This window comes from Pecten maximus, chromosome 18 (genome assembly GCF_902652985.1).
Source record: "Pecten maximus chromosome 18, xPecMax1.1, whole genome shotgun sequence".
Classification (NCBI taxonomy): domain Eukaryota; kingdom Metazoa; phylum Mollusca; class Bivalvia; order Pectinida; family Pectinidae; genus Pecten; species Pecten maximus.
Window position 1 is genome coordinate 6,617,529 of NC_047032.1, and position 26,526 is coordinate 6,644,054.

At 46.5% G+C, this 26,526-nt stretch overlaps 1 protein-coding gene across 1 annotated transcript in view; it reads left to right on the forward strand.

Annotated features, from left to right (window-relative positions):
• LOC117316198 overlaps positions 1-26,526 on the forward strand; it is a 50,594-nt gene that overhangs the window by 4,984 nt on the left and 19,084 nt on the right. Inside the window, exons 2-3 of the mRNA XM_033870720.1 lie at positions 11,703-11,948; positions 17,968-18,153. Coding sequence (XP_033726611.1) covers positions 18,041-18,153 — 113 coding nt within the window. The 5' untranslated portion in view covers positions 11,703-11,948; positions 17,968-18,040. The remainder of the gene's footprint in view (positions 1-11,702; positions 11,949-17,967; positions 18,154-26,526) is intronic.

The following is a 26,526-nucleotide window of genomic DNA, read 5'->3' on the forward strand; positions in this document are numbered from 1 at the left end:
GGCAGCTTGGTCATTTGCAACTTAAAACCAATGTTGTGAAAGGTTTTGCCATTTATTTCTGGTATGATGCCTTATTCACCCTAGTTTAATGTTTTAGGAATTGTTTGTTTTGATAATGTGGTTGTCATATAAGTTTCCATGGTGATCACCTGTTGATATTGGTAATGTTGTTGATGATTAGGGAGACTGACCGCCTACCTGTATACATCTCTGATGACTGACCAGGAACTACCATGGTCATTTGAATACCTGCATCGGTCATCACTCAGGAATTTCATCCTCTTACAATATTGATTGATAGCTTATATCTGGATATTATGATACACATATAACGTATACAAAAATGTATATATATACATATACATATATATTATGTGTCTTTCATGTTCTGCTAAACCTGTATTTCATTCCACATGGCATTGACAATTCAAGATGAATAACATACAATTATTATCTGGTTGAGGTTGATAACATGTTTGTCATCCATGCTGTTACTAAATATTCCTCAGAGCTTGAGGTAAATATATACTGTAAACTAAAACTTTCTGAAGTCAAACAAGCTTGATCCAATTTCTACTTATAACAAAGTAAGTTAATATTCCTAATTTGGCTGAATTATATTTATTTTAAATTTCAGAGCTAATAATTTGTATCCTCTAGTCTTGCAGACTTCATTATAAACAAGTCTACTGTATAAATTAAAAGTCATAACCAGAAATAGCAAAGTTGATAATTTCTTGTTGTTTTACAAAACAAAAATTAAAGCTAAAAAGGACATTAAAAAATTTTTTGTGGACATTATATAAAATTAATTTTCTCAACCATTTTTAGCTCAGACACATGCACCTGATCCAAAGGACGATATAGTGAGCTTATGCCTCACCGTGGTGTCTCTCGTCCGTCCATCGTCCCCATCTTCCATCCGTCAACAATTAACTTCTTCTTCATAACCACTGGTTGGAATTCAACAAAATTTGACTAATAGCATTAATATTGTGGTGGGGATTCAAAATTGTACAAATAGTGGGGCTGACCTCCCCAGGGGGAGGAGGGGGGAGCAACAGCAGAACATTCACCACCTGAAATTTGTTTTTATTAAACTGATGTTAATTTGACACAGAAATTATAAATAAATAATGTGTGTTTCATTTTAAGAGTTGTAACATACACACACAACATCTGTAATAAAGCAACCCGATACCATTGTCGTAGTTTGATGTAGACATTTTTGGTTTTTTTTTCTGGAACATGTCCAGTATATATATATATATGAACCACTTACAGTTTTACTCTTTAAAAGCTTCCTGGTTTTAATGACAGGAAATGTCTATTTTTTAGGTCACCTGAGACGAAGTCTCTAGTGACCTATTCTAATCGCCTTTTGTCCGTCGTCGTCCGTCGTGCGTCGTGCGTCCGTAAACTTTTTACATTTTCGACTTCTTCTCCAAAACCACTTAACAAATTTCAATGAAATTTGGCAGAAAGTTTCTATGGCTGAAGGTCAACCAAAATTGTGAATTATATGGCCCCACCCCCCAGGGGCCTGAGGGGTGGGGCCAAAAAGGGTCAAATTGCCTAAAACTTCAAAAATCTCCTTCTCTACTCTCAGATATGGTGGAGTCAAACACTCTTTATAGATGACAGCAGAACATTCACCACCTGAAATTTGTTTTTATTAAACTGATGTTAATTTGACACAGAAATTATAAATAAATAATGTGTGTTTCATTTTAAGAGTTGTAACATACACACACAACATCTGTAATAAAGCAACCCGATACCATTGTCGTAGTTTGATGTAGACATTTTTGGTTTTTTTTTTCTGGAACATGTCCAGTATATATATATATATGAACCACTTACAGTTTTACTCTTTAAAAGCTTCCTGGTTTTAATGACAGGAAATGTCTATTTTTTAGGTCACCTGAGACGAAGTCTCTAGTGACCTATTCTAATCGCCTTTTGTCCGTCGTCGTCCGTCGTGCGTCGTGCGTCCGTAAACTTTTTACATTTTCGACTTCTTCTCCAAAACCACTTAACAAATTTCAATGAAATTTGGCAGAAAGTTTCTATGGCTGAAGGTCAACCAAAATTGTGAATTATATGGCCCCACCCCCCAGGGGCCTGAGGGGTGGGGCCAAAAAGGGTCAAATTGCCTAAAACTTCAAAAATCTCCTTCTCTACTCTCAGATATGGTGGAGTCAAACACTCTTTATAGATGAAAGGGTCTTGTGGTGCTTTACCAAAATTGTGAATTGCATGACCCTGGGGTCTCACGTTTGCCCCTGGGGAGAGGGTAAACTTTACTATAGTTTATATAGGGAAATCACATTTTTGACTATTAGTTGTTGGATTTGTATTGGAATTCATTCTAACTTGTATCAAATTATCAGCATGGGATGGCACTTTGATGGTATGTACATGTTGGCCCTAATTGACCCCCAGGGGCTGGTGGGCGGGGCCAAAAAGGGTCAGCAGAACATTCACCACCTGAAATTTGTTTTTATTAAACTGATGTTAATTTGACACAGAAATTATAAATAAATAATGTGTGTTTCATTTTAAGAGTTGTAACATACACACACAACATCTGTAATAAAGCAACCCGATACCATTGTCGTAGTTTGATGTAGACATTTTTGGGTTTTTTTTCTGGAACATGTCCAGTATATATATATATATGAACCACTTACAGTTTTACTCTTTAAAAGCTTCCTGGTTTTAATGACAGGAAATGTCTATTTTTTAGGTCACCTGAGACGAAGTCTCTAGTGACCTATTCTAATCGCCTTTTGTCCGTCGTCGTGCGTCCGTAAACTTTTTACATTTTCGACTTCTTCTCCAAAACCACTTAACAAATTTCAATGAAATTTGGCAGAAAGTTTCTATGGCTGAAGGTCAACCAAAATTGTGAATTATATGGCCCCACCCCCCAGGGGCCTGAGGGGTGGGGCCAAAAAGGGTCAAATTGCCTAAAACTTCAAAAATCTTCTTCTCTACTCTCAGATATGGTGGAGTCAAACACTCTTTATAGATGAAAGGGTCTTGTGGTGCTTTACCAAAATTGTGAATTGCATGACCCTGGGGTCTCACGTTTGCCCCTGGGGAGAGGGTAAACTTTACTATAGTTTATATAGGGAAATCACATTTTTGACTATTAGTTGTTGGATTTGTATTGGAATTCATTCTAACTTGTATCAAATTATCAGCATGGGATGGCACTTTGATGGTATGTACATGTTGGCCCTAATTGACCCCCAGGGGCTGGTGGGCGGGGCCAAAAAGGGTCAAATTGACTAAAATTAAAAAAAAATCTTCTTCTCTACTCTCAGATATGGTAGAATCAAATACTTTTCATAGATGGAAGGGTCTTAAGGTGCTTTACCAAAATTGTGAATTTCATGACCCTGGGGTCTCACGTTTGCCCCTGGGGAGGGGGTAAACTTTACTATAGTTTATATAGGGAAATCACATTTTTGACTATTATTTGTTGGATTTGTATTGGAATTCATTCTAACTTGTATCAAATTATCAGCATGGGATGACACTTTGATGGTATGTACATGTTGGCCCTAATTGACCCCCAGGGGCTGGTGGGCGGGGCCAAAAAGGGTAAAATTGACTAACATTTCAAAAATCTTCTTCTCTACTCTCAGATGTGGTAGAATCAAATACTCTTCATAGATGGAAGGGTCTTAAGGTGCTTTACCAAAATTGTGAATTTCATGACCCTGGGGTCTCACGTTTGCCCCTAGGGAGGGGGTAAACTTTACTATAGTTTATATAGGGAAATCACATTTTTGACTATTATTTGTTGGATTTCTATTGGAATTCATTCTAACTTGGTTCAAATTATCAGCATGGGATTACAGTTTGATGGTATGTACATGTTGGCCCTGGTTGACCCCCAGGGGCTGGTGGGCGGGGCCAAAAAGGGTCAAATTGACTAAAATTTCAAAAATCTTCTTCCCTACTCTCAGATATGGTAGAATCAAATACTCTTCATAGATGGAAGGGTCTTAAGGTGCTTTACCAAAATTGTGAATTTCATGACCCTGGGGTCTCACGTTTGCCCCTGGGGAGGGGGTAAACTTTACTATAGTTTATATAGGGAAATCACATTTTTGACTATTAATCGTGGATTTGTATTGGAATTCATTCTAACTTGGTTCAAATTATCAGCATGGGATTACAGTTTGATGTTATGTACATGTTGGCCCTGGTTGACCCCCAGGGGCTGGTGGGCGGGGCCAAAAAGGGTCAAATTGACTGAAATTTCCAAAATCGTCTTATCAACTATATGTTAGAATCAAATACTCTTCATAGACTGACCCCATTAGGACTGATGGGTGAGGCCAAAAAGGGTCAATTTAGTTGGCCGAAATATTTCAAATCTCAGGTGACCGTTAAGGCCCTTTGGGCCTCTTGTTTAACAAGCACTTATAATTATATCCATATCAACAAGAACCAAATATAGATTTGATTTTGTTATATCAGATTTGGATGGTACTGATTTGTGGAGCACCGGTGATTTGGGCTGGAACAGTTTACGAAAAACACAAAATATATGGTCTACATATGTACAATACAACATTGCAAAAAATGCAAAAACATTATAGCATTAAAAAAAAACTAAAAATATGGTTTATATATGTATGTACAAGGTACATTATATTATTATAAAAAAAAAGGTCTATGCCCATGGACATATACCCAACATATACCTATAGCTATTCACATATACCTAGTCACACATACCTAGTCACACATACCTAGGCACACATACCTTGTCCCAATGTACCTAGTCACACATACCTAGTCACACATACCTTGTCACACATACCTAGTCACACATACCTTGTCCCAATGTACCTAGTCACACATACCTAGTCACACATACCTTGTAACACATACCTAGTCACACATACCTAGTCACACATACCTTGTCACACATACCTAGTCACACATACCTTGTCACATATACCTAGTCACATGTACCTAGTCACATATACCTAGCCAAATATACTTAGCCAAATATATACCTAGCCAAATATACTTAGCCAAATATATACCTAGCCACATATACTTAGTCACATATTCCTAGCCACATATACCTTGTCACATATACCTAGTCACATATACCTAGTCACATATACCTAGTCACATATAGCCACATATACCCAGCCACATATATATATACCTAACATATACCTTGTCACATATACCTTATCACACATACCTAGCCACATATACCTAGCCACATATACCTAGTCACATATACCTAGCCACATATACCTAGTCACATATACCTAGCCACACATAACTAGTCACATATACCAAGTCACACATACCTTGTCACACATACCTAGACACACATACCTAGTCACATACACCTAGCCACATATACCTAGTCACATATACCAAGTCACACATACCTTGTCACACATACCTTGTCACATATACCTAGTCACATATACCAAGTCACACATACCTTGTCACACATACCTAGCCACATATACCTAGTCACATATACATACCTAACATATACCTAGCCACATATACCAAGTCACACATACTTAGCCACACATACCTAGCCACACATACCTAGCCACATATACCTAGTCACATATACCAAGTCACACATACCTAGCCACATATACCTAGTCACATATATATACCTAACATATACCTAGTCACACATACCAAGTCACACATACCTAGTCACACATACCTAGCCACATATACCTAGTCACATATACCAAGTCACACATACCTTGTCACACATACCTTGTCACATATACCTAGTCACATATACCAAGTCACACATACCTTGTCACACATACCTAGCCACATATACCTAGTCACATATACATACCTAACATATACCTAGCCACATATACCAAGTCACACATACTTAGCCACACATACCTAGCCACACATACCTAGCCACATATACCTAGTCACATATACCTAGCCACATATACACCTAGCCACATATACCTAGCCACATATACCAAGTCACACATACCTAGCCACATATACACCTAGCCACACATACCTAGCCACATATACCTAGTCACATATACCTAGTCACATATAGCCACATATACCTAGTCACATATATATACCTAACATATACCTAGTCACACATACCAAGTCACACATACCTAGCCACATATACACCTAGCCACACATACCTAGCCACATATACCTAGCCACATATACCTAGTCACACATACCAAGTCACACATACTTAGCCACACATACCTAGCCACATATACCTAGTCACACATACCTAGCCACACATACCTAGCCACATATACACCTAGTCACACATACCTAGCCACATATACCTAGTCACATATACCTAGTCACACATACCTAGCCACATATACCTAGTCACATATACCTAGTCACACATACCTTGTCACACATACCTTGTCACATATACCTAGTCACATACACCTAGCCACATATACACCTAGCCACATATACCTAGCCACATATACCTAGCCACATATACACCTAGCCACATATACCTAGCCACATATACACCTAGCCACACATACCTAGCCACATATACCTAGTCACATATACCTAGTCACACATAACTAGCCACATATACCTAGCCACATATACCTAGCCACATATACCTAGCCACATATACACCTAGCCACATATACCTAGCCACATATACCTAGCCACATATACCTAGCCACATATACCTAGTCACATATACACCTAGCCACATATACCTAGTCACATATACCTAGTCACATATACCTAGTCACATATACCTTGTCACACATACCTAGCCACATATACCTAGCCACATATACACCTAGCCACATATACCTAGCCACATATACCTAGCCACATATACCTAGCCACATATACACCTAGCCACATATACCTAGTCACATATACACCTAGCCACATATACCTAGTCACATATACCTAGTCACATATACCTAGCCACATATACACCTAGCCACATATACCTAGTCACATATACCTAGTCACATATACCTAGTCACATATACCTAGCCACATATACCTAGTCACACATAACTAGCCACATATACCTAGCCACATATATACCTAGCCACATATACACCTAGCCACATATACACCTAGCCACATATACACCTAGCCACATATACCTAGCCACATATACACCTAGCCACATATACCTAGTCACATATACCTAGTCACATATACCTAGCCACATATACCTAGTCACACATAACTAGCCACATATACCTAGCCACATATACCTAGCCACATATACCTAGTCACATGTACCTAGCCACACATACCTAGCCACATATACACCTAGCCACATATACACCTAGCCACATATACACCTAGCCACATATACACCTAGCCACATATACCTAGCCACATATACACCTAGCCACATATACCTAGTCACATGTACCTAGCCACACATACCTAGCCACATATACCTAGCCACATATACCAAGTCACACATACTTAGCCACACATACCTAGCCACATATACACCTAGCCACATATACACCTAGCCACATATACCTAGTCACATATACCTAGCCACATATACACCTAGCCACATATACCTAGCCACATATACACCTAGCCACATATACCTAGCCACATATACACCTAGCCACATATACCTAGCCACATGTACCTAGCCACATATACCTAGCCACATATACCTAGCCACATATACCTAGCCACATATACACCTAGCCACATATACACCTAGCCACACATACCTAGCCACATATACCTAGCCACATATACACCTAGCCACATTTACCTAGCCACATGTACCTAGCCACATATACCTAGTCACATATACCTTGTCACACATACCTTGTCACATATACCTAGCCATACATACCTAGCCACACATACCTAGCCACATATACCTAGCCACATATACCTAGCCACATATACCTAGCCACACATACCTAGCCACATATACACCTAGCCACATATATACCTAGCCACATACACCTAGCCACACATACCTAGTCACATATACCTAGTCACACATACCTAGCCACATATACCTAGCCACATATACCTAGTCACATATACACCTAGCCACATATACCTAGCCACACATACCTAGCCACATATACACCTAGCCACATATACCTAGCCACATATACCTAGCCACATATACACCTAGCCACATATACACCTAGCCACATATACACCTAGCCACATATACCTAGCCACATATACCTAGCCACATATACCTAGCCACATATACACCTAGCCACATATACCTAGCCACACATACCTAGCCACATATACACCTAGCCACATATATACCTAGCCACATACACCTAGCCACATATACCTAGCCACATATACCTAGCCACATATACACCTAGCCACATATACCTAGTCACATATACACCTAGCCACATATACCTAGCCACATATACCTAGTCACATATACATACCTAACATATACACCTAGCCACATATACCTAGCCACATATACCTAGTCACATATATATACCTAACATATACACCTAGCCACATATACCTAGCCACATATACCTAGTCACATATACACCTAGCCACATATACCTAGTCACACATACCTAGTCACATATACCTAGCCACACATACCTAGTCACACATACCTAGCCACATATACCTAGTCACATATACCAAGTCACACATACCTTGTCACACATACCTTGCCACACATACCTAGCCACATATACCTAGCCACATATACCTAGCCACATATACACCTAGCCACACATACCTAGCCACATATAACTAGCCACATATACACCTAGCCACATATACCTAGCCACATATACACCTAGCCACACATACCTAGCCACATATACCTAGCCACATATACCTAGCCACATATACACCTAGCCACATATACACCTAGCCACATATACACCTAGTCACACATACCTAGCCACACATACCTAGCCACATATACCTAGCCACATACACCTAGCCACATATACACCTAGCCACATATACACCTAGCCACACATACCTAGCCACATATACACCTAGCCACATATACCTAGCCACATATACCTAGCCACATATACCTAGCCACATATACCTAGCCACATATACCTAGTCACATATAGCCACATATACCTAGCCACATATACACCTAGCCACATATATCTAGCCACATATACACCTAGCCACATATACACCTAGCCACATATACACCTAGTCACACATACCTAGCCACACATTCCTAGCCACATATACCTAGCCACATATACACCTAGCCACATATACACCTAGCCACATATACACCTAGCCACATATACCTAGCCACATAGCCAAATAAGTGTCTTTTGTAATTGTATCATATCGTACTGTTACTAATCTGTATTCTAGGTCTGTTGTAGTAGGAAACACATTGATAAAGACAGACTTCAGTTACGACTGTGATAACCTCTGATAACATGGGCGTGATGGACATATCCTGTTAACTTGTGCAGATCCCAAGTTGTTTTTTAATCTTATCTAATTAGATTCTTCTCTATGGGGATGTTGACCTTGCTGTGTTTTATTTTTAGATTACACGCTATTGGCTGATATTTATATACAATGTTTATACCAGGGTAAGTTTTAGTACTTAAATAATGGTTTTTGGCCATATATAACCAACATTGTGGAGAATGTATTCTGCATTGATGTTAAAAAACTCCCTGGCCATAGCTCGATCATCTCCAAAAATATGTAAGTTAATTTTAGTCTCGTTAATTGTCTAATTTTATTATTATCATTTTTTTCCATGTTTTTCCATGATCCCTGTAATTCTGGTTTAAATTTTAAAATATTTCACACAGCATGTGATATTTATCATGATTATTATTTTCAAAATATATCTTATTAAGAGCTTGGAAGTGTAAAATCATTTCCTTGATGAAAGATCAATCAAAGACATCAAACATCTTGAAGAAGTGATCAACTTCTTATCTTGATGAATTGTGATCAAAATTCTCAAAACATATTAATGAAAATACAATCAAATCATGTCTGGTAATAAGCCCATGTCTGTTAATGACTCTATAATAAGTCCATGTCTGGTAATAAGTCCATGTGTGGTAATAAGCCCATATCTGGTAATAAGCCCATGTCTGGTAATGACTCTATAATAAGCCCATGTCTGGTAATAAGTCCATGTGTGGTAATAAGCCCATATCTGGTAATAAGTCCATATGTGGTAATAAGCCCATGCCTGGTAATAAGTCCATGTGTGGTAATGACTCTATAATAAGCCCATATCTGGTAATAAGTCCATGTCTGGTAATGAATCTATAATAAGCCCATGTCTGATAATAAGCCCATGCCTGGTAATAAGTCCATGTGTGGTAATAAGCCCATATCTGGTAATAAGTCCATGTCTGGTAATGACTCTATAATAAGCCCATGCCTGGTAATAAGTCCATGTGTGGTAATAAGCCCATGTCTGGTAATAAGCCCATGGTATGTTATAAGCCCTTGTCTGGTAATAAACCCACCGTCCTAGTAATAAGCCCACACCTGGTAATACGGAAGTTTTGGGGTTTTAGTCTCGCCTGTGAAGAAAAGTCATGAAAAGAAGACTGATATTATATATATAATGACATTTCCAGTGATGTGTCAACATTTCATATTTTAAAGTTTTGTGTTCTAACTAAATTTGTTTCTCAAAATGTATACTGGGTTAGTCCAACTTCAACCAACTTGGTATACAGTTAGCAAATTTTTTTTTTTTAATTTGTGAATTTAGCAAACTCCAAAATTCACTAAAATTTCGTACTGATTAGGCCATGCGGCCAACAGGCATAACATGTATTGTACATATGTACATGTAATTGTGTGTGATTTGAGTACATCTATTTTTATTTGAATTGTTTGGCACAAGTGCATTTTAACCCGTTCATATACTTCCTTTTAAATATTGGGTTAAGTGAAAGTCATTAAATGAAACAGGATACAAAAATTTAAACAATACCAAAAAATATCTATACATAGTGTTGCTGTGCTTTCATATTGTGTGTTAACATCTCCTGGCTGGGCGATTTGGTGCCATGGATCGTGAGTGCTAGGCTTGGACTAGGTAGTCAAATTGTCTTCCTTCGTCAGTTGTGTTATTATGTTATATATATAATTTATAACACAATATATATTTATATGTATGTGCTGTTTAGTTTAAGAAGTGTAATTCATCTGATATGTGTCTAACAACAGATATAAAATTATTGTTATATACATGTACATATTTCATATATATGCACATCTTCACTTAATTTTCACTTTATATAAGATTTGATGAAAAGAGTGCAAGAATTTTTTATTTCCCAACCCTTGGTGAGCAAATCATTTGAGATGAATTTGTTATTCAGAAAACTGACATTTTGACAGGTTCTGAAATGAAATTGTTGAGGACAAAATCAAACAGAGGCAGCCATTTTGTTGTGCTATTCACAATTCTTCACGTCACATTAAATATTGTTTACAAACAAAACAATACCATATATATAAAAATATATGATTATTTTTTGTATTTAAAGAAGAATAATTAATTGTCCAGTGTCTGTACACAGAATGCGGCTTTCTGATTGGTTTAGAGATTTTTTTCATACCCCAATGAAACTAAAAAATCAATGCTTAATTGCCTGAATTCTTTAAATATGATTTTATTTGTTATTTTTCAGTAATTGGAGTCACAAACGTAAGGTCAGAGTTCATCAAAAGGTCATTCATCAAGCTATGAATCAGTGACCTGAAGCTCTGATGGTATTTGAGGTTAAAGGTTAATTGCCTGGAAAAGAGGCTGGGTGCAGATCTAGAACTCACTGGAGGAGGTCAGAGTTCACCCCAGAGATGTAAAGGTCTCCAGGAGAATTCGTGTGATATTTACACCTTAGATGTTTACCACAACAAGAATGTAAACAATACAAGTAAGTTTGATAAAGTGACACTATAGGGTTATTTTATGTGGCGGTAAATACAGGGGTGTATTGTACTGTAGATATTTGAGATGTTAAGTGGTTATATAAGTTACTGTTATGTAACACTTGTAACTTACTAAATCTTCTATTACGGTATTTGTTGATATCCATCTGGATGCCTCCTACAGATGACTTCTATAATTAATTATAGTATATAGGCCTTCCTGGAACTAGCTATCAACGAAAGGGATCATTATGCTGGGACACAAACAATGCTCTGGCATAATGTTTGTAGTTTATCTACTAGATCTATATATGTGACTGTTTCATGTTCTTTGTATGCGAGATAGACTTGGTTATAACTGGAACAAGGACATTTTAAGCCCCATCAATCAATCAATCAATCAATCATGATCTCTCTATGTGATTGTTTGAAATTTACTTGCAGGGCTTTTTGGGGCCTTTAATTGGCCCCATTCCCAAATGAAATTATTTCATATTTAAGCCAAAATTCCCAAAATTTGCAGTTTACTTCTGAAAGAATCTTTCCCATTAACCAATTTTCTGTCCAAAATGAGACAAAAAGGCTGCATCCCAATGCAAACCAGTGCGAAAAAGCCCCGACTTGTGTCTCGAGAAAGTGGCCATGGGTGCAGGTTTGCCTGAAAAATTTGACAATTTTCTGCCTGTACTTATAAACTGTCAGTATGTAACGTATATTACAGTTGTAATCTCTTATGAGACCACCTATGGGACAGGCATCAGATGGTCTTATAATGGGGGTGGTCTTTCTTGAGAGTTTTGTCATCTGAGTGATGTCAATGAGGTTAATGATCACACAAGCTAGTACATATTACATTATATACATAGATAATTTATTGTTCAGTTAAAATGTGTTTTTCAATGTTCTCCTTTGTTTATACTGTCGGTAATGTTCTGAATTTGGTTTACTTGTTGTATGTGTAAATTATTTCGCAAAAATGAAAATGAAAGTGTATTATAACGTTATCTCGAATAATTAGCAAAAACCGTAAATAGTCAGGCTTGAGTGCGAGATACACAAAATCACCCCTCATCCCTGAAAACTGAAAATCGTTGATTCCTAATGTTAAAATGCTGAAAATTTTGCAAGTACATATAGCTGAAAAGCAACAACAAGAATAGATATAGAAAAAAAGTACTTTTATCGATTAGTAAGCCGTTGAAGAGAAAATCGAAAATATTCAAATATATGTTATGTAAGACATTAAGATATGAAAAAAATGTGGTATTTATTTATGCAGTGAAACCTAATGGGTCACTGTATAGGTATCGACAAGGTAAATTTAATAAAGGAATTCTGCCGGGAGTGATAGCACTACAGAAAAATCAATATTACATGAAAATATGTTTGGTTAATAAAAAAAACTGCATGTGTCATATTTGTCATACAGATATAACTACATATGGCTTACTCAACTGTCATGTAACCGTCAGGGAAAGTTCTTTTCAAGATGGTGGGCCATCATGATCACAGAAGATAGAAGTGCAATTTAAGCTACAAAACTAGTTATTTATAAGAATGGTGTGACTGAGAAAATAAAAACTCTTAACTCAGAAATAGTTAAAATTATATTACAACATTTATCAGATGTTTATATAGAGGTTACACAACGAGTGGTTGTTGGATATGGAAGTTATTTTTTAAAAGTTACAAAAGACACGAGCTTTAGCGAGTGTTTTTTGCAACTTTTAAAAAATAACTTGCGATTGTGAAATAAATTCCATATCCAACAATTTCGAGTTGTGTGACCTGTTTCTACCACAATAATATCGGCTTGAATCAAAGGGAAACGTGGCCAAGTATAATTTTGCGTATGCAAATAAAGTGTACCGGTGACGTCCGGGACCCGGTGATGTGACGTTATTAGATTATTGATGACATCAATAACAATTGCAGCTTGGGTCAAAGTTCACCGTGTTAGCCAATCAAAATGCGTACAGAGTTTATACCACGTGTGGTATAAACAGATTGTTAATCAACGGCTGTAATGATTAACTGATGGTCTGAGCGCTCGAGCAACATCATTCCTTGAGGGATTTTGATAAAATTTCACACAATAATAAAGGACCATAATATCACATCTTGGAGAAAATCAAGTTTCAAGTTTTGGGGTCAAGGTCACTGTTACTATTTTTTAGCGGGGTCGGTAGGGGACATGTATTTATTAAGCAATACCCAGTATGCTTATCTGATATAAAATCCTGCCTATTAGATTTGGATATATACATTGTTTAATTCAATAACAAATATGTATCTAGTTCCTTATATGATCAGACGTGTTTGATTCTTGTTGATATGCCTAGGGGTTCCGTTGTCTCATTCTGAGATTGTGACCTTACCCAGATTGATCCTAGATTTGTATGACAAGTGTCATCGATAAAGCAGAAGACAGTTACCCTTCACAAACACCTGGTATTAATATAATCTCCTTGTACTTTTACAAGGGTCTCGGACTCTCCATATATGCAAATTAATATTTTTGATCGTATTTTATCGTTTTGTCAATTTTGGACTTCATCTTAGAAACAGTTGAACTGATTTCAATGAAATTTTGCAGAATATTTCCATGACCAAAGGTCAACCAAAAATTGTGGATTCTATGGTCCCCAGCCCCTATGGGCACTGATCGGGGTTGGGACAAAAGGGGCCAAATTGATTGAAATACGGGTATTAAAACTCAGGTGACTATTAAGGCCCATGGGCCTCTTGTTAGTTGTAATTATGGTTTCATTGTTATGTCAATATTCTTTGTTGTTAATGATCATGAGTCATTATATTAATTAGAGTCACTTTATGGGAATCATTACATTTTATTAGGTCATCTGACCCGAAGGGTCAGGATGACCTATAGCCATCGTGCTTCGTCCGTCGTCGTCCGCCGTCCGCCGTCCGTAAACTTTTCACATTTCAATCTTCTTCTCAAGTTCCACCAGTGGGATTAAGCTGAAACTTGCCAGAAATGATCCTGAGATGGTCCTGACCAAGTGTTGTTATTTTCCGGGTCGGTCCGAAATCCAAGATGGCCGCCATAGCCGCCATTTTGAAAACATATTTTAAACTTCTTCTAAAGTTCCACCAGTGCTGTTGGGCTGAAACTTGCCAGAAATGATCCTGATATGATCCCGACCAAGTGTTGTTATTTTTCGGGTCGGTCCGAAATCCAAGATGGCCGCCATAGCCGCCATCTTGAAAAACACATTTTAAACTTCTTCTCAAGTTCCACCAGTGCTGTTGGGCTGAAACTTGCCAGAAATGATCCTGAGATGATCCCCACCAAGTGTTGTTATTTTTCGGGTCGGTCCGAAATCCAAGATGGCCGCCATAACCGCCATCTTGAAAAACACATTTTAAACTTCTTCTCAAGTTCCACCAGTGCTATTGAGCTGAAACTTGCCTGAAATGATCCTGATATGATCCCGACCAAGTGTTGTTATTTTTCGGGTCGGTCCGAAAATCCAAGATGGCCGCCATAGCCGCCATCTTGAAAAACACATTTTAAACTTCTTCTCAAGTTCTACCAGTGCTGTTGGGCTGAAACTTACCAGAAAAGATCCTGATATGATCCCGACCAAGTGTTGTTATTTTTCAGGTCGGTCCGAAATCCAAGATGGCCGCCATAACCGCCATCTTGAAAAACACATTTTAAACTTCTTCTCAAGTTCCACCAGAGCTATTGAGCTGAAACTTGCCTGAAATGATCCTGATATGATCCCGACCAAGTGTTGTTATTTTTCGGGTCGGTCCAAAATCCAAGATGGCCGCCATAGCCGCCATCTTGAAAAACACATTTTAAACTTCTTCTCAAGTTCTACTAGTGCTGTTGGGCTGAAACTTACCAGAAAAGATCCTGATATGATCCCGACCAAGTGTTGTTATTTTTCGGGTCGGTCCAAAATCCAAGATGGCCGCCATAGCCGCCATCTTGAAAAACACATTTTAAACTTCTTCTCAAGTTCTACCAGTGCTGTTGGGCTGAAACTTACAAGAAATGATCCTGAGATGATCCCCACCAAGTGTAGTTATTTTTCAGGTCGATCCGAAATCCAAGATGGCCGCCATAGCCGCCATCTTGAAAAACACATTTTAAACTTCTTCTCAAGTTCCACCAGTGCTGTTGGGCTGAAACTTGCCTGAAATGATCCTGATATGATCCCGACCAAGTGTTGTTTTTCGGGTCGGTCCGAAATCCAAGATGGCCGCCATAACCGCCATCTTGAAAAACACATTTTAAACTTTAAACTTCTCAAGTTCCACCAGTGTTATTGAGCTGAAACTTGCCTGAAATGATCCTGATATGATTCCAACCAAGTGTTGTTATTTTTCGGGTCGGTCCGAAATCCAAGATGGCCGCCATAGCCGCCATCTTGAAAAACACATTTTAAACTTCTTCTCAAGTTCTACCAGTGCTGTTGGGCTGAAACTTACCAGAAATGATCCTGATATGATCCCGACCAAGTGTTGTTATTTTTCGGGTCGGTCCAAAATCCAAGATGGCCGCCATAACCGCCATCTTGAAAAACACATTTTAAACTTCTTCTCAAGTTCCACCAGTGCTATTGAGCTGAAACTTGCCTGAAATGATCCTGATATGATCCCGACCAAGTGTTGTTATTTTTCGGGTCGGTCCGAAATCCAAGATGGCCGCCATAGCCGCCATCTTGAAAAACACATTTTAAACTTCTTCTCAAGTTCCACCAGTGCTGTTGGGCTGAAACTGACCTGAAATGATCCTGATATGATCCCGACCAAGTGTTGTTATTTTTCGGGTCGGTCCGAAATCCAAGATGGCCGCCATAACCGCCATCTTGAAAAACACATTTTAAACTTTAAACTTCTCAAGTTCCACCAGTGTTATTGAGCTGAAACTTGCCTGAAATGATCCTGATATGATCCCGACCAAGTGTTGTTATTTTTCGGGTCGGTCCGAAATCCAAGATGGCCGCCATAGCCGCCATCTTGAAAAACACATTTTAAACTTCTTCTCAAGTTCCACCAGTGTTATTGAGCTGAAACTTGCCTGAAATGATCCTGATATGATTCCGACCAAGTGTTGTTATTTTTCGGGTCAATCCGGAATCCAAGATGGCCGCCATGGCCGCCATAGCCGCCATCTTGAAAAAACACATTTTAAATTCCTTCTCAAGTTCCACCAGTGCTGTTGGGCTGAAACTTGCCAGAAATGATCCTGAGATGATCCCCACCAAATGTTGTTATTTTTCGGGCCGATCCGAAATCCAAGATGGCCGCCATAGCGGCCATCTTGAAAAACACATTTTAAACTTCTTCTCAAGTTCCACCAGAGCTATTGAGCTGAAACTTGCCTGAAATTATCCTGATATGATCCCGAACAAGTGTTGTTATTTTTCGGGTCGGTCCGAAATCCAAGATGGCCGCCATAACCACCATCTTTAGAAACACATTTTAAACTTCTTCTCAAGTTCCACCAGTACTGTTTGGCTGAAACTTGCCTGAAATGTTCCTGAGATGAGTCCGACCAAGTGTTGTTATTTTTTGGATTGGTCTGAAATCCAAGATGGCCGCCATGTCCGCCATCTTGAAAAACACATTTAAAACTTATTCTCCAGTTCCATTGGTGCCATTGAGCTGGAAATGGGTGAGGGTGTTAAGGAAGGAGGGCCAACAAAGTGTTGTTATTTTTTCGGCCTCGTAAAAACTTTGACATGGCAGCAATGGCGGCCATTTTGTAACATGATTGCGCAATCATGGTTTTCCTGAACAACACCTATTTCAACCTTCTTCTCAAATTCCACCAGGTGGGATTCAGCTCTAACTTACCAGATATTATCCTTAGATGGTCCAGACCAAGTGTTGTTATTTATTGGGTCGGTCAGAAATCCAAGATAGCCACCATGGCCAACAGTGCCACTATATACTTGCTAGAGAGAATACATACTACAATAATATAAGGGTTTTAATTTAGAGTCAGATGACCGTTAAGGCCCCTGGGCCTCTTGTTGTTTTCAGGATTAATTGACACCAGACAGCAACCATGAAGTACAGACATACATAGCCATTTGACCTTGATTTGAACATCAGAATGACCTTAGAGGTGGCCTTGAACCTTGGCGGGGTGTTTTTACCTGTGATCGGAGGTTTCGTTGGCCTCTTTCTACTCGTCTATATCATTGGGGTCTGTTTGTGCTTAGGAGGGTAAGTGATGAATAGCTTCTTACAGAGTTATTCCCCTTGATGATGATCTTCTATGCATATTTCAATTTGTTGGTACATGTATTTGAATTAAATCAATTTTTACAAGATTAAAAGTAATATTCACGCTATTATATACCATTATCTGTTTTAATCATAAAGTAATCATGTAGAAATAATTAAGATACATGGTGTACCTTAATTTTTGGTATTCATTTTTTTCTAAATAAGCCATTTGTCTGATGATAAGCCCAGGTATGGCAATAAAAAAAAGACGACCAGCCCATGTCTGGCAATAAACCCATATTTGTCAATAAGCTAATGTCAGGTGATAAGCCAATGTCTGGTAATATTAAAAACTGCTGACAATTTTATCTTATTGTCCTATAATAATATAATAAGCCCGCCTCCCACTTTAAAGAGATGCATGTGTTGACCTCTGTCCTTACAGCAGTTTCAGCATCAATGGCAATTTGGTCTGATGTGAATGTTATTCTGTTATATTTCAGCCTTTTCTGTTCCATTCCCCTCTCCTCCATCATCTCTCTCTCCATCCCCCTCTCTTCCACTCTCTCTCTCTGGCCCCGTTCCCCTCTCCTCCACTCTCTCTCTCTCTGGCCCCGTTCCCCTCTCCTCCACTCTCTCTCTCTCTCTGGCCCCGTTCCCCTCTCCTCCACTCTCTCTCTCTCTCTGGCCCCATTTCCCTCTCCTCCACTCTCTCTCTCTCTCTGGCCCCATTTCCCTCTCCTCCACTCTCTCTCTCTCTCTCTATGGCCCCATTTCCCTTTCCTCACTCTCTAGCCCTATTTCCCTCTCCTCCACTCTCTCTGGCCCTATTTCCCTCTCCTCCACTCTCTCTGGCCCTATTTCCCTCTCCTCCACTCTCTCTGGCCCCATTCCCCTCTACTCCACCCTCTCTGGCTCCATCCCCCTCTCCTCCACTCTCTCTGGCTCCATCCCCCTCTCCTTCACTCTCTCTGGCCCCATCCCCCTCTACTCCACTCTCTCTGGCTCCATCCCCCTCTCCTCCACTCTCTCTGGCCCCATCCCCCTCTACTCCACTCTCTCTGGCCCCATCCCCCTCTCCTCCACTCTCTCTGGCCCCATCCCCCTCTCCTCCATTCTCTCTGGCCCCATCCCCCTCTCCTCCACTCTCTCTGGCCCCATCCCCCTCTCCTCCACTCTCTCTGTCTCAATTCCCACTACTCCACTCTCTCTGGCCCCATCCCCCTCTCCTCCATTCTCTCTGGCCCCATCCCCCTCTCCTCCACTCTCTCTGGCCCATCCCCCTCTCCTCCACTCTCTCTGTCTCAATTCCCACTACTCCACTCTCTCTGGCCCCATCCCCCTCTCCTCCACTCTCTCTGGCCCCATCCCCCTCTCCTCCACCCTCTCTGGCCCCATCCCCCTCTCCTCCACTCTCTCTGGCCCCATCCCCCTCTCCTCCACTCTCTCTGTCTCAATTCCCACTACTCCACTCTCTCTGGCTCCATCCCCCTCTCCTCCACCCTCTCTGGCTCCATCCCCCTCTCCTCCACCCTCTCTGGCCCCATCCCCCTCTCCTCCACCCTCTCTGGCCCCATCCCCCTCTCCTCCACTCTCTCTGGCCCCATCCCCCTCTCCTCCACTCTCTCTGGCTCCATCCCCCTCTCCTCCACTCTCTCTGGCCCCATCCCCCTCTCCTCCACCCTCTCTGGCCCCATCCCCCTCTCCTCCACTCTCTCTGGCCCCCATCCCCCTCTCCTCCACTCTCTCTGGCCCCATCCCCCTCTCCTCCACCCTCTCTGGCTCCATCCCCCTCTCCTCCACTCTCTCTGGCCCCATCCCCCACTACTCCACTCTCTCTGGCCCCATCCCCCTCTCCTCCACTCTCTCTGTCTCAATTCCCACTACTCCACTCTCTCTGGCCCCATCCCCCTCTCCTCCACTCTCTCTGGCCCCATCCCCCTCTCCTCCACTCTCTCTGGCCCCATCCCCCTCTCCTCCACTCTCTCTGGCCCCATCCCCCTCTCCTCCACCCTCTCTGGCTCCATCCCCCTCTCCTCCACTCTCTCTGGCTCCATCCCCCTCTACTCCACTCTCTCTGGCTCCATCCCCCTCTACTCCACCCTCTCTGGCCCCATCCCCCTCTCCTCCACCCTCTCTGGCCCCATCCCCCTCTCCTCCACCCTCTCTGGCCCCATCCCCCTCTACTCCACCCTCTCTGGCCCCATCCCCCTCTACTCCACCCTCTCTGTCTCAATTCCCACTACTCCACTCTCTCTGGCTCCATCCCCCTTTCCTCCACTCTCTCTGGCTCCATCCCCCTCTCCTCCACTCTCTCTGGCTCCATCCCCCTCTCCTCCACTCTCTCTGTCTCAATTCCCACTACTCCACTCTCTCTGGCCCCATTCCCCTCTCCTCCACTCTCTCTGGCTCCATCCCCCTCTCCTCCACTCTCTCTGGCTCCATCCCCCTCTCCTCCACTCTCTCTGGCTCCATCCCCCTCTCCTCCACTCTCTCTGGCTCCATCCCCCTCTCCTCCACTCTCTCTGGCTCCATCCCCCTCTCCTCCACTCTCTCTGGCTCCATCCCCCTCTCCTCCACTCTCTCTGGCCCTATTTCCCTCTCCTCCACTCTCTCTGTCTCAATTCCCACTACTCCACTCTCTCTGGCCCCATCCCCCCTCTCCTCCACCCTCTCTGGCTCCATCCCCCTCTCCTCCACTCTCTCTGGCTCCATCCCCCCTCTACTCCACTCTCTCTGGCTCCATCCCCCTCTCCTCCAACCCTCTCTGGGCTCCATCCCCCTCTCCTCCACTCTCTCTGGCCCCATCCCCCACTACTTCCACTCTCCTCTGGCCCCATCCCCCCTCTCCTCCACTCTCTCTGTCTCAATTCCCACTACTCCACTCTCTCTGGCCCCATCCCCCTCTCCTCCACTCTCTCTGGCCCCATCCCCCTCTCCTCCACTCTCTCTGGCCCCATCCCCCTCTCCTCCACCCTCTCTGGCTCCATCCCCCTCTCCTCCACTCTCTCTGGCTCCATCCCCCTCTACTCCACTCTCTCTGGCTCCATCCCCCTCTACTCCACCCTCTCTGGCTCCATCCCCCTCTCCTCCACCCTCTCTGGCCCATCACCCTCTCCTCCACTCCTTCTGGCCCCCATCCCCCTCTACTCCACCCTCTCTGGCCCCATCCCCCTCTACCTCCACCCTCTCTGGCTCAATTCCCCCTATCCTCCACTCTCTCTGGCTCCATCCCCCTTTCCTCCACTCTCTCTGGCTCCATCCCCCTCTCCTCCCACTCTCTCTGGCTCCATCCCCCTCTCCTCCACTCTCTCTGGCCCATTCCCACTCACTTCCACTCTCTCTGGCCCATTCCCCCTCTCCTCCACTCTCTCTGGCCCCATCCCCCTCTCCTCCACTCTCTCTGGCCCATTCCCCCTCTCCTCCACCCTCTCTCGCCCAATTTCCCCCTACTCCACCCCTCCTGGCCCCCTTCCCCCTCTCCCCATTTCTCTCGGGCCCCCACCCCCCTTCCTCCACTCTCTCTGTCCCCACCCCCCTCTCCCCCAAACCCTCTTTTGGCTCCCCCCCCCTCTCCTTCCCCTCTCTCTGGCTCCATCCCCCTCAAACTCCCCCCCTCTCTGGCCCCACCCCCCCCTACTCCCCCTCTCTGGCCCATCCCCCCCTTCCTCCACCCTCTCGGGCCCCCAAATCCCCCTCCCCCTCCACCCCTCGGGCCCCACCCCCCTCTACTCCCCCCTTTTGGGCCCCCATCCCCCTCTACTCCACCCCCTCTTTCTAAATTTCCCCAACCCCACTTCCTTTTGGCCCCATCCCCCCTTTCCTCCACTTCTCTGGCTCCATCCCCCTCTCCTCCACTCTCTCGGGGCCCCACCCCCCTCTTCCTCCCTCTCCCCCCTGCCCCTCAATTCCCACTATTTCCCCCTCTCTCGGGCCCCATTCCCCTCTCCTCCACTCTCTCGGGCCCCTCCCCCTCCCTCCCCCTCCTCTCCATCCCCCTCTTCCCTCCTCCCCCTTTTCCCCATTTTCCCTTTCTTCCCACTATTTCCACTCCTCGGGCCCCCGTTCCCCTCCCCCTTCCACTCTCCCCCCTCTCTCGGCCCCTTTTCCCCTCCTCCATTTCCTCTCTCCCTCCCCGGGCCCCTTTCCCCCTCTCCCCCAAACTCTCTTCTTTTCCTCTCTAGGGCCCCATTTCCCCCTTTTCCTCCTCTCAAACCCTTTTTCCCCTTCTCCCCACCTCTCTGGCCCTATTTCCCTCTCCCCCCAAACCTCTCGGGCCCCTATTTCCCTCTCCCCCCCCACTCCCTCTGGCCCCTTTCCCCCCTCTATTTCCCCACCCTCTCGGGGGCCCATCCCCCCCTCCCTCCACCCTCTCTGGCTCCTCCCCCCCCCTCCTTATTTCTTCGGGGGGGGCCCCCAATTCCCCCCCTCTCCCCCACTCTCTCGGGGCCCTCCCCCCCCCCCCCCTCTCCCCCCCCACTCTTCGGGCCCCCAACCCCCCCCCCTACCCCCCTCTCTCTGGCCCCTTTCCCCTCTCCTCCACCTCTCTGGCCCCATCCCCCCCCCCCCCTCCCCCCCCCCTTCCGGCCCCCCACCCCCTTTTGCCCCCTCCTCGGGGCCCCACCCCCTCCCCTCCACTCTTTTCTGTCTAAATTTCCCCCTACTCCCCCCCCCTTTTTTTTTCGGGCCCCCATCCCCCTCTCCCCCATTCTCTCCCCCCCCATCCCCCTCCCCCTCCTCCACCCCCCCCTTTTCCTTGGCCCCCCCCCCCCCCCCTCACCCCCTCCCCTTCCCAATTCCCCCCACTCCACCCTCTCTGCCCCTCCCCTCTTCCTAAACCTCTCCTGGCCCCATCCCCCCCTCCCCCTCCCCCCTCTCGGCCCCCATCCCCCTCTCCCCAAACTCTCTCGGGCCCCCACCCCCCCCTTTTCCTTTCCACTCCTCTGCTAAATTCCCCTACTTCCACTCTCTCTGGCTCCACCCCCTCTCCCCCACCCTTTTCGGGCTCCATCCCCCCTCTCCCCACCCTCTCGGGCCCCTCCCCCTCCCCCTTCCCCCCCCCCCTCTCTGGCCCCTCCCCCTCTCCCCACTCTTTTCGGGCCCCATCCCCCTCTCCCACTCTCTCTCTGGCCTCCATCCCCCTCCCTCCACTCTCTCTGGCCCCATCCCCCCCTTCCCCCACCCCCCTCGGGCCCCCCATCCCCCCCCCTCCCCCCCACTCTCTCGGGGCCCCACCCCCCTCCCCTTCCACTCTCCCCTGGCCCCATCCCCCCTCCCCTTCCCCCCCTCCCACCCCTCTCGGGCTCCATCCCCCTCTCCCCACCTCTCTGGCTCCATCCCTCTCTACTCCACTCTCTCTGGCCCCATCCCCCCCCTCCCCCCCACTCTCCCCGGTCTAAATTTCCCATTTATTTCCACTCTCTCGGGCCCATCCCCCCTCTCCCCCCCCACTCTCTCGGGCCCCCCTCCCCCTCCCCTCCACTCTCCCCTGGCCCCACCCCCCTCCCCACCCCCCCGGGGGTTTCCATCCCCCTCTCCTCCACCCCCTCTCGGGCTCCCCCCCTTTTACTCCACTCCCCTTTTTGGCTCCATCCCCCTCTACTCCCCCCCCTCTCTGGCCCCATCCCCTCTCCTCCCCCCCCCGGGGCCCCACCCCCCTCTCCTCCACCCTCTCGGGCCCCCCATCCCCCTCTCTCCACCCTCTTTTGGCCCCACCCCCCCTTTTACCCACCCTCCTGCCCTAAATTTTCCCACTACTCCCCTTTTCCTTTTGGCTCCTTTCCCCCTTTCCCCCCCACTCCCCTCTGGCCCCACCCCCCTCTTCCTCCACTCTCTCTGGTTTCCCCCCCCCCCCCTCCCCCCACTTTTCTCTTTTAAATTCCCCAACTACCCCCCACTCCCCCCTGGCCCCTTTTCCCCTCTCCTCCACTCTCTTTTTGGCTCCATCCCCCTCTCCTCCCCCTCTCGGGCCCTCCATCCCCCTTTTTCCTCCACTCTCTCTCTCCCCCCCACCCTCTCCCCATTTCTCTGGCTCCACCCCCCTTTTCCTCCCCCTCCCCGGCCCATCCCCCTTTTCCTCCCTCTCTCTGGCCCCCATCCCCCCCCTCCTCCACTCTCTCGGGCCTCCATCCCCCTCTCCTCCCTCCCCCTGGCCCTATTTCCCTCCCCTCCACTCTCTCTGTCCCCAATTCCCCCACTACTCCACTCTCTCGGGCCCCCCCCTTCCCCCTCATCCTCCACCCCTCTGGCTCCCCCCCCTCCCCAAAAAACCAACTCCCCCTCTGGCTCCCCCCCTCTACCCCCACTCTCTTTTTGGCTCCATCCCCTCTCCCCCCCACCCTCTCTGGCTCCATCCCCCCCTCCTCCCCTCTCTCTGGCCCCATCCCCCCCCCACTACTCCCTTTCTCGGGCCCCCCAATCCCCCTCCCCCCCTTTCCTCTGTCTCAATTCCCACTACTTTCCCCCCACCCCCTCCCCGGGCCCCCAAACCCCCCCTCCCCTTTCCACTCCTCGGGCCCCCCATCCCCCTCTCCTCCACTCTCCGGGCCCCCAATCCCCCTCTCCTCCCCCTCCCCTGCCCACCCCCCCCTCTCCTCCACTCTCTCTGGCCCATCCCCCTCTATTTTCCCCCCACCCCCTCTCTCGGGCTCCATCCCCCCTACCCCACCCCTCTGGCCCCCCCCCCCTCCCCTTTCCACCCTCTCGGGCCCCACCCCCCCCTCTCCCCCCACCCTCTCTGGCCCCCCTCCCCCTTTTAACCCCACCCTCTCCCCCCCATCCCCCTCACCCACCCCCTTTTGTCTCAATTCCCCCACTCCACCCCTCTCTGGTTTCCACCCCCCTTTCCCCTCCACTCTCTCGGGGCCCATCCCCCTCCCCCTCCACCTCTCTGGCTTCCATCCCCCCCCTTCCTCCACTCCCCCTCTGTCTCAATTCCCACTACTCCACTCTCTCTGGCCCCATTTCCCCTCTTTTCCTTTCCACTCTCTCTGGCTCCACCCCCCTCCCCTCCACCCTCTCTCGGGCCCCTCCCCCCTCTCCTCCACTCTCTCTGGTTTCCACCCCCCCCTCCTCCACCCTTTTCGGGCTCCACCCCCCCCTCTCCTCCATTTCTCTCTGGCTCCATCCCCCTCTCCTCCACTCTCCTGGCTCCATCCCCCCTCCTCCCTCCCCCTTTTGGCCCCAAATCCCCCCCCTTCCCCCCACTCTCTCTGGCTCCATCCCCCTCCCCCCCAAAACTCTCTCTGGCCCTTTTTCCCCCCTCCCTCCCCCCCTTTTTGTCTCAACCCCCCACTATTTCCCTCTCTCTGGCCCCATCCCCCTCTCCTCCACCCTCCTTTCCATCCCTCCCCCTCTCCTTCCCCTCTCTCGGGCTCCACCCCCTCTACCCCACGCTCTTTTTGGCCCCATCCCCCTCCCCTCCACTCTCTCTGGCTCCTTCCCCCCTCTACTCCACTCCTTTTTGGCTCCTCCCCCTCTCCCCCACCCCTTCCTGGCTCCACCCCCCTCTACTCCACTCTTTTTGGGCTCCACCCCCCTCCTCCACTCTCTCTCCCCAAATTCCCCACTTTTCCACTCCCCGGGCTCCACCCCCCCTTCCTCCACTTTCGGGCCCCCATCCCCCTTCCCCCTTTTCCTCCCCCGGGGCTCCATCCCCCTCTCCTCCCTCCCCTCGGGCCTCCATCCCCCCTCCCCCACCCCCTCGGGCCCCCTCCCCCCCCTCTCCTCCACCCCGTCCCCCGGGGGCTCCATCCCCCTCCCTCCCCCTCCCCCCCGTCTCCATCCCCCCTTTTCCTCCACCCCTCTTGGCTCCCCCCCCCTCTCCTCCCTCTCTCTGGCCCCCACCCCCCCTCTCCTCCACTCTCCGGGCCCCCACCCCCCCCCTCTCCTCCACTCTCTCGGGGCTCCTTTCCCCCTCTCCCCCCCCCCAACCTCTCTCTGGCTCCATCCCCCTCCCCCCTCCCTTCTCTTGCCCCACCCCCTCCTCCTCCACCCTCTTTTGGCTCCATCCCCCCCCCCCTCCCCCCCACTCCTCGGGGCCCATCCCCTCTCCTTCCCCCAAACTCCTCGGGGCCCCATCCCCCCTCTCCTCCCCTCTTTTCTGGCCCCATCCCCCTCTCCTCCCCCCCCCGTTGGTTTCTCCTCCACCCCTCCCCTCCCAATCCCCCCCAAAACCCCCTCTCCTCCCCTCTCTCGGGGCCCCCACCCCCCTTCCCTCCACTCTCTCGGGCCCCCCACCCCCCCTCTCCTCCACTCCCCTCGGGGCCCCATCCCCCTCTCCTCCACTCTCTCTGGCCCCACCCCCCCTTTTCCTCCCTCCACTCTCCCCTTGGCCCCACTCCCCCTCTCCTCCACTCCCCTCGGGGGCCC